The sequence below is a fragment of the Coffea arabica genome, chromosome 4e (assembly GCF_036785885.1).
Source record: "Coffea arabica cultivar ET-39 chromosome 4e, Coffea Arabica ET-39 HiFi, whole genome shotgun sequence".
Taxonomy (NCBI): Eukaryota; Viridiplantae; Streptophyta; class Magnoliopsida; order Gentianales; family Rubiaceae; genus Coffea; species Coffea arabica.
This window is the reverse complement of record NC_092317.1, coordinates 16485334-16494472: the sequence shown is the minus strand read 5'-3', so window position 1 is coordinate 16494472 and position 9139 is coordinate 16485334. Positions and strand designations below refer to the sequence as shown.

Sequence of the window (9139 nt, the reverse complement as noted above, 5' to 3'; positions counted from 1 at the left end):
TTTAAAAATTTTGAGAAATTTTTTGAAATTACTATAGTTAAAATTGTTAAAAAACTTGTAACAGGCAAACTTGATAAAAAACTTTACTTGCCAAACAAGGCTGGCTAAGGGACTAAAAACACCTAAATAAAAGATAGAGGACTAAATTGACCATTTACCCAAACGAAAAAGGTAAAGGAAAAACAAACAAAGAAATGAAGAAGAATGACTAGGCAATTATGCTAAAAATGATTGGACCAGCAATGAAAAGCTTTGCTGGAAACCAAAAAATTTTCTTCCACTTTGTTTCTTGAATTCTTGCCAGATCTCCTAAATCATAATCCACACTATCCCACCAGACCTCTTGAGATTTTCCCTCCTTGCTCCCTTGTCTTCTTCACTCTATGGAAGGCAGGAAGGCAGAATTTTTGTTGACTAACCAGTACAAGTTGATGTTGCCTAGCAAAATCTTGACATGGGTTATATTGTTTCTACTGATATTTCCCAGCTTCTTTCAGATATCCCATTCCAAGCTGGATTCCTATAGCTATTTAGCAGCAAAGCGAAAACGAATGAGTGAAAAGGTTCGCAAAATGTAAGCTTTTAATCCATGCTCAACGACCCTTTTCTCCAAAAGCGGCCAAAATAAAATGTTAAACTGATGACCCCTTATCAAATTTTGTATAATCTAAGCTGTTTACCTGTTTATTTACTAGAACAAACTCTGTGTTTCTGGGTATCTGTTATTCATGTAAGGTGGAGAAGTTTACTGTTTAATTGGTTTACTTTTAGGAGATCATATTTAAAATGAAGACTTTTTTTTTAAATCATGAATCTGCTGGAAAGTCATATGATTGCGGTAAGTTTTGGATTTTGTTTGTAGAAAGGATGAATACTATAGAGTGCTATTGTATTACCATGAATTTTTTTGGATGGCCAGCCTTTTTTACGGCACCATTATCTACACGGAATGTTTTTTGTTATGCTTGATTTATTTGCATATGTGTTGAATTGTCAATTTATTACATGAAATTTCTACTGATTGTTTATAGGTTACCTCATGTTTTCATCTGTATGCAATTGACCACAGGACATGTAGTTTCTGAATGTGATGATTCTGATGATTGTCTGACCTAGGCAAATAAGATGTTTCAAGAGTTTTGCCTACGCGAGTTGTTAGAAATTTGCATGTAGCAATTAACGGTTATGGTGCACAAGTTGACGAAATTGGTGGCTATGGTACCTTGGATTAATTTAATTCCCATATAAATTTATCTTGACTTGATACTACAAATCTAACTACTAAGCTGTTTTCTGGGAAAGGATTTTGCTTGTATGCTTTTGGACTTAGACATTGTTCACGGCGTGGATAGAAGGAGGTTATAAGATGTGAAGTGAGCCAGTTTGTCCGGAGGTCGTTAGTCATAATTGCCATAAGTTCGTGACTCAGAAGCACAAAACACATAGAGCTTTGACGTTGATAGTGGATAAATCTCCTTTCATCTAGTACACCTAAGATGTGACAGTTTAGCACGAAGTAACCTTATAATCATGTTAATGTTCACTTGGCTGGCTGATACAGAATATGGAATAGGTGGTAACTCTTACACGGTTGCCTCAAAAAGCTTAAAGAAAATCATTAGGGGTGCTATGTAGTTATCTGCATATGTTTCGGGCTTTTAGGACAATGACACAAGGAAAATACATTGATTTCTGAAAATTTGATTTCTTCTGGAGGTATCTTTGCAATTGCAGACTTCTTTACTCTGGCAAAAAAGGCAAAAGGAGCAGCCCTCTTTGATTTCATTCCTGGTATTACGATAATTACAGTGCTATTTCCTTTCATGCTTGCACAAGGCAGTGGATTTACGGAATATAAAAGCAGCAACTTATTGGCTAGCAGGAGGTTAAATTTAGTGGGGAAATTGAAGTCTCTTTTACATTGTAACTTGGTTTCAGGAGAATCTTCATTTACATGGGTATTAATCAGCAAAGTTAAGAAAAAATAGCTTGAGTACTGCAACAGTTTTTCTTACATTAGGGAAGCAACGATTCTAAAATCAACTTCAGCAGTTCCTTTCATGGTTCTTGGTTGATACATTCCTATTCAAAAGAGCATTTGCCAAATGCTGTTTACTAGTAATGGTTTGATCCTTAATTTCTATGCATATGTTGAGCTATTTGTGGAGTTTATTGAGAATAATAGTCTTTTATATCTCTCTTTGTTTGTATGTTGAAGAAAAACTTGTGAGAATGACAAACAAAAATTAGAATGGGGGATTGAGAGAAATATGTGCATGAATACCTTAACATTTTGTGGCATGCAGTTAGTAACTGGTATAATTGTTTACTTCTGGATCAGGTTTTACCATGCTTATGACAACTACATGACCTATGCATTTCCGGTGAGTTTGAGCTTCCTTTTCCTGTATTCTTAAGGCACATGTCTTATGACTTTGGTATAGTATGATGGACTCTTGTGTGAAGTTCTATCCTACAATGATTGATTTCGAGTTGTTTTCCAGCATGATGAGCTGAAACCTCTGACCAAAACTTTCACAGATTCGCTTAGTGAGCTTGGAAATCTGAAGGTAATTATATTTTGTGGATGCCTCTCACAATAATGTGGAAGCAAGTCTTAACTATATCTACTCTCTCCTTTCAGCTGGAATATCTACCAGAACAGTACAAAGGATCAGCTCTCTCACTTATAGAATCATTATCCAGGTTGGGTAATATCCTTGCCTGCCAAATTTTTTATGGCAATGGCTGGTGATGCGTTCTTATCTTTTAGGTCCCTAGGCTGATTTTTTTTCTTGTTAATTATTTAATTTTTTCCATACATTCCTAGAGCTGGAAATATGTTATGCTGCCTAACTTTTCTGATTTTCTTTGTTGTCTCAGCCTTGTTGTCCTGGGTAACCAAACTGAGTTTGAGAAAGGAGTTTTTTGGCTGTCTGAAAATCTGACATTTGATGTTGATGCAAGGATAAATCTTTTTGAGGTGACAGATTGCTTGCTTCATTCATATACCCAAATTGAGTTACAGTATTGAAGGAAACTTGATTTACCTAGCCTAATGCTGGACGAAATCAATAATTTGACTATTGATAACATTATTTTAAAGTTTCGATCACTCAATTAAGGACAATATCTATCTTGGATTGAGTTCCAAATGAAGTATTTTGATACTTGTCTTTCCTGTTGATTGCTATTCTGTAGTGCAACATAAGAGTTCTTGGAGGACTTGTTTCTGCTCATATACTTGCAACTGATTCTACAAAAAACAGGTTAGTTCAAGGAACTTATAAGAATCAGCTCCTTGATTTGGCTGAGAATTTGGGAAGGCGCTTTTTACCTGCATTTGATACTCCAACTGGATTGCCATATGCTTGGATTAATTTAAAGGTATTTCCTACCACTCTGCATCAAGTATTCCTTAGTTGCTCACTTCTTTTGTTAACTAACGGAAAATAATCTGCATAATATTGAAGCATTTGTCCATACCTTTGGGCTGAATTTAGGTCTAAAAATCTTTGTCACCTCCTGTTATCTGGCCTGTGTCTTTAGTTTTAAATACAAAAAAAAAGGAGTTGAGGCATGTTTGATTGTATAGTACAAGTTGTTTTAGCTTGAGGGCTTAGGTTTTCAACCTTCTGTTCCCAAATCTTCAGGGCTTAGATTTTTAATTTTCTACTGCTAAAGGGTTTGAATTTTGCAGTGTTAGCAAGCCCATGTAAAGAAATTAGACTATGTTTAGGGTGCTAATAAATGTTGGCTTTTTGGGCGAGGAAAGTGTGGTGGGCATGGGAAGGGAAGAAAATGTGTTGCACTGATCAACTTCAAAAGTATTTTGGCTGCAAACCAGCCTTGGGTAATGGAAATTATCTTGTTTTTTGCTTAAAAGTTCAACAAAATGGCTCAACCATTGCATCAAGCTACTGCAAGCAAAGAGCGAGATACTCTTCGTGGGATAGTTAAAATGTTAGTATCTAGCATCACATGATATTAATGGTGCCAACCCATTGAAAATTATTGAGCAACTGTCTTACAATCTTATTTGGGTTGACCTCTCCGAGTTTCATGCTCTCGAGTTTCGTGACCTCTCCATTTGGAACACAGGGCATTATTTACTAAATGCTGTAACTGTGAAGTTATCAAAATCCAAACTAAGCTGTATGGGGTGTTTTTGGAGCAAAAACAGAATAGGATTCAAGTTATTCATTATGATATGTTTTATTATTAATATAATTGTCTATAATAAAGATCTCTTTTGCCAGACAGTTGGATATAATTCAAGATATTTAGAGCTCTATATTACATACATATTTTGTGTTTGCATACACATAGCACAGATGCAAAGATATATGCATGCAAATCTCGAGTTTAGATTCGTGTATGTTCCTGTTTGTAATTATGTCAGTGTGAAAGATGGATTTGTAAAACCACATCATTACATTATTCTGTGGACAGTATGGAGTAATGGAGAATGAGACTACTGAAACGAGCACATCTGGCTGTGGTAAGTACTCTCTCTCTCTCCCCCTGTTTTATATTGTCGCCCATGTCCAGCATGCCTTTTACCGTTGTTGTTGGAGTTCTTTGTCCTGAAATTGGTTTTTATCCTTGTCATATTTTAGGGTCTTTGATCCTTGAAATGGGAGCATTGTCACGTTTAACTGGTGATCCAAGATTTGAGTCCGCTGCTTTGCATGCTCTTCGTAAGTTGTGGAGCATGCGGAGTTCGTTAAATCTTCTTGGAACTACCCTGGATGTGGTGACTGGAGAATGGATAGAACACTCATCTGGAATTGGAGCTGGTATGTGTTTTATTTTGGTTGCTAGCTTGCATAAATTGTTCATAAGACTGCTATGGTCAATTTAGTAACATCTGTTAGTCAAAGTAATCAAAGTCTATTTAATGTCTAGATCACTTTCAGTTTCTTCTGCATATCTCATATCACTTTTTTTCTTGCCCCTGCTTCTGTTTCTATCGTGATACTTCTAGGGGTTGACTCATTCTATGAGTACCTTCTTAAAGCTCACATTCTTTTTGGGAGGGATGAGTTTTGGAGGATGTTTCAGTCTGCTTACATTGCTGTACAGAGATATTTTAGACATGGCCCATGGTTTGTCCTTTCTCCATTTTATTTAATCGCTGTTTTTGGATGCTAGTTAACTTTTTTCTTGTGTCTTTTTTTCATTTTCATTTTCTTTTTAAACAAGAAAATTCTTTTGTATTTAATGGCTCTTTTGTTTGTTCTAATTATTCAACCTCTCATTGTTGGGCTATTCTATGCTCAGTTTTTCTTTTGACCGCCAAATTGATCAAAACTACCATTTTGGGAAGTTGACCAAGAATGAACTGATAATAGGTATCATGAAGCTGATATGAGAACAGGAAAATCAACCTATTGGCAGCTTACAAGCCTGCAAGCATTTTGGCCGGGTCTCCAGGTAACTGCAAACAACATTGTTGAGTGTCTTTTTGAATCGTGTAGTAATTTTTTATTTTCTGTTGGAGTCAGGTGCTTGTTGGGGACATTCCAGCAGCTAACTTGTCACACCGAGAGTTCTATTATGTCTGGAAGAAATATGGGGTACTGCCAGAGAGGTAGAACATTTTACTCTTTCCATGATTCATTTTATTGGGACATCTTCTTTACACGTATGCTGGCTAGCACATAAGATTGTCAGGTAGATACCACTGACATAGTATGGATGTATTACAATCCAGATATCTTTTGGATCATATGATGTTGCACCCCACAGAAAAATACTATCCTTTGCGCCCCGAGTTTGCGGAATCCACATTTTACTTATATCAAGCAACCAAAGGTCTGCAACTTTCCTCAAATTCAGTTGCAGTTAGTATTATATCATTTGTTACTTATGATAGTGAATATGCTGATATTCATATCTACAGATCCTTGGTATATGGAAGTGGGTGAATTGATTGTAGATTCTCTTAATCTATACACTAGAGTTGAAGGTGGTTTTGCAAGTATTAGAGATGTGACGAGTATGGAATTAGAAGATCATCAACATAGCTTTTTTCTTTCTGAAACGTGAGTACTTTGAATTTTGAAAGCACAATAGTTTGTAAGCTCTCTGCTGCATTTGATTATAATTCATATTGTTCACACTGTACCTTTGGTTAATGTATTCTGGCCATAGACATGAACCATGTTCTTCAATTTTTTTTTTTCATTTCTTTTTTTTTTTTTAATTTATAGGTGCAAGTATTTATATCTTCTTTATGATGATTCATTTTTGGGCGACCGTAATTACATCTTCACTACTGAAGGTCATCCTCTGCCAGTTTTAAGCTCTTGGCGTGAGAAGCTTCCTGAGACTTATATTCCAAGTAACTGGACATATGTTAAGGTGCTAGTTCCACTCTCTATACTTCAATGATTTCTTTCTGCTATCTGATCTCACTGGTTTGTATTGTTTTCTATTGTATACTTTGCTACTTTTTACCATTCCTTCTGTGTTCTGGTGTTTTGGAACATAATGAAATTTATGTCCGAGTGTGCTGTTTCATTAATTGTAATTACAATTGTTATGCCTATCATCATAATTTTTTTTTTGGTTAGTGTTCTATTTTGTCTGCTTTTTCATTGGAAAAAGAAATATAAAAGCAAAATCTTGCAGATTCTGGTTTGCAGCTGCATCTCAAAGATTCTGGTTCTCTCTGTCCTGTTGAAATTTGAATTCATTCAAAAACATAGTTGATTGTAGGATTAATAGTGTTGAGGGACATTATTCTTGGATTTTTCCAAAACAAATACCATGACTACTTAATAAGGTTCATTCACTCCATTGGTAGCTCATATTATGCGCTTCACAATTTGCGTCTTGTGCTCTTATTTTACAATTTATAATGTGAGAGGAGAGGACAGTTCTCCCTTTGATTTACTGGGCTCAATCATCTGCCAAAAGACAGAACTGTTGACTTTCCCCTGCACATCCCACCTGCTCCTAAATGTCAAATCAGCAGCAAACTCACACTAGCCCATGGTCCCTACCCATCAATTACTCCCTCATTCCACCAAAACAGAAATGAAAAAGTTGTCAGGACAACCAGTTTCAGATAAGTCTCCCCCAAAGACTCTTCTTCTCTCCCTCCTCGTACACTTCTTGTTCCCCTTGTGCCAGATCTAATTGGCCGGATCTTTCTTTACATCTTTTCTTCCTTCCAAAGTCAAATATTCCCTTTGTCAAAATGTTAGACTGCTTATTGCAATTTGTAAGGTTTGTATTTTGACAATATGATTGATGTAGAAATGTTTTCATTTTTCCTTGAGTGGTTCTCCAAGGATGATAGCTGAAAGCTGCCAGAGAAATGGAATAGTGTAGTTGGCTTGTTGATTTGTGAGATGGCAGAGGACAGAGCACAATGATACTTGGGCATTTTTGTGAAAAAAAAAAAAGGGAAAATGAGACACTGGCTGCAAGATGAGAATATACATAAAAACACACACACACAAAATATAGACAGGTAGACAGATAGATAGCACACAAATATGCACACTGAGCAATTTAAAATGTTTCTTGCGTACTGGCAAAAGGATAATCAGCAATAATTGCGGGAGCAGAAGGCAGAAATGCATTTAATCATTGCCTCATGTGATGGAAGAAAAAATGATGTATTAGGAGAGGGCTGGTGGGTTAAGTTACATAACTTATGGAGTTGGAGCTTTCTCCCTTCAGTGATTGGGCTTGAGGCCTCTGCTTTGTCTTTTGCTGGCGGGTTGGGCAGCAAATTTCTTGTGTCTGACCTCAAATGATGTCAGTACCTACATATAAACAACAAAGATATTCTTAGTGTTAGCATCATGGAACATTTTTTGTTACATGACTTCTGTATTCTGGGACTTATACGTGATTACTGGAGTTCCAAGTTTTGTCTGAGTAGGTATATTATCAAGGTGCATGTAACTATTAATATTTTCTTTTGTTAGACGCATGTAGCAATTATTCGTTGGTTTGAAAACTTTGTGCAGAGTGAAGAGCAAGTAAAACGAGCAAGTGCAATGTCAATGCGAGTTTGTCCAGCCACTGCACTAGAATGTGGGCAGGGTCAGCCACGGGTGGAGAGTGCCTGCCACATTCCTGACTCTCGCGCAGACCATAGATGCTTTAATGACGATGACTGTGGTGTTGATTCCAGCAATTGCAGACGTAGATCATGCAGTCTGGCTGGCTACTGTGGCCAATGGTTGTTCATTTGAAAACATGAAGAACCTGCAATTTTTTAAACGAAGATTTAAACAAAGGTGATGTCGTTTAGTTTGATAAAAGCTGATTTCACATATATGTAGGTAAAGCATACACCATTTTGTCAGATATTAGAAGCAAAAGAGCTCATACACATGTATAATACAATGATCTGCAACTTGAACAATTTTGTATCATAATGAATAGAGCAGAAATTTCATTTCACAGTGTCTTACAGGCTAAGTGTACTCATTTGTTGCTGTCAGGAACTAAAGAATACACTGAGAAGAATGAATAGTCAATTTAAACATCTTCAATTCCCCTCTTGACATTTCATTATGTAGTTAATTACTGTCTTCTCTCATCTCCTCCTTTAGTGTTGCATGCTAGTAAGTATGTGCCTTTTGATTTCCAGCCTTGTAATCCAACAGATGTCCACCTTCCGTTGAGTTTATTGGAGCCCGTTTGCCACCAATAAAAGTTAAGTAGCTACTCAATTCTTTTCAAACGAATCTTTTGGTTTAAAATGCCACAGTCATGGAATTTGAAATAACCAAAATAGTTAGAAGCATTGTAGATCGATAATGAAACTTGTGTAATGCACGTAAAAAAAACAACTGAAGAATATTTAATTGTAGTATTGTCATTTTAAATGACAAGGAAAGTATGTGTAATTTTTCAATTCTCAGGGGGAGCTCAGTGAAGTTGTCAGAAATCTCAAAGGAGGTGTCTGAAATTAGCCCATGGGAAAAAAGGGAATGCTTTGAAGAGAGGCAAACTTCAACAATTTTGATCTTACATATTTTACCGAAGTGATAAAAAAATTACAAATAACGAGTTGGCATGTACTATTATAAACGGACCCATGAATCATCTAGTTGGTAAATTATCACAAGTGTCCTATGATTAAGTTCCTCAATGATGGTAAAATTTGCCG

At 36.2% G+C, this 9139-nt stretch overlaps 1 protein-coding gene across 3 annotated transcripts; it reads left to right on the top strand.

Annotated features, from left to right (window-relative positions):
* The first annotated feature begins 230 nt into the window (after window positions 1-230).
* LOC113740578 (alpha-mannosidase I MNS5-like) lies at window positions 231-8538 on the top strand. 3 transcript variants are annotated; one of them, XM_072047733.1, is made up of 15 exons: window positions 231-574; window positions 2342-2384; window positions 2505-2570; window positions 2645-2706; window positions 2884-2983; window positions 3202-3387; window positions 4453-4501; window positions 4620-4799; window positions 4988-5108; window positions 5355-5436; window positions 5508-5593; window positions 5717-5817; window positions 5906-6047; window positions 6287-6366; window positions 7989-8201. In XM_072047733.1, exons 1-14 carry the CDS (start codon window positions 384-386, stop codon window positions 6318-6320), a joined length of 1443 nt encoding a protein of 480 aa, XP_071903834.1. In that variant the 5' UTR covers window positions 231-383; the 3' UTR covers window positions 6321-6366; window positions 7989-8201. The 3 variants fall into 3 exon arrangements, with proteins under 3 accessions (XP_071903834.1, XP_027123923.1, XP_071903833.1); XM_027268122.2 differs by having other exon boundaries at window positions 233-574; window positions 6216-6366; window positions 7989-8538; XM_072047732.1 differs by having other exon boundaries at window positions 436-563; window positions 6216-6366; window positions 7989-8538.
* The last annotated feature ends 601 nt before the right edge of the window (window positions 8539-9139 follow it).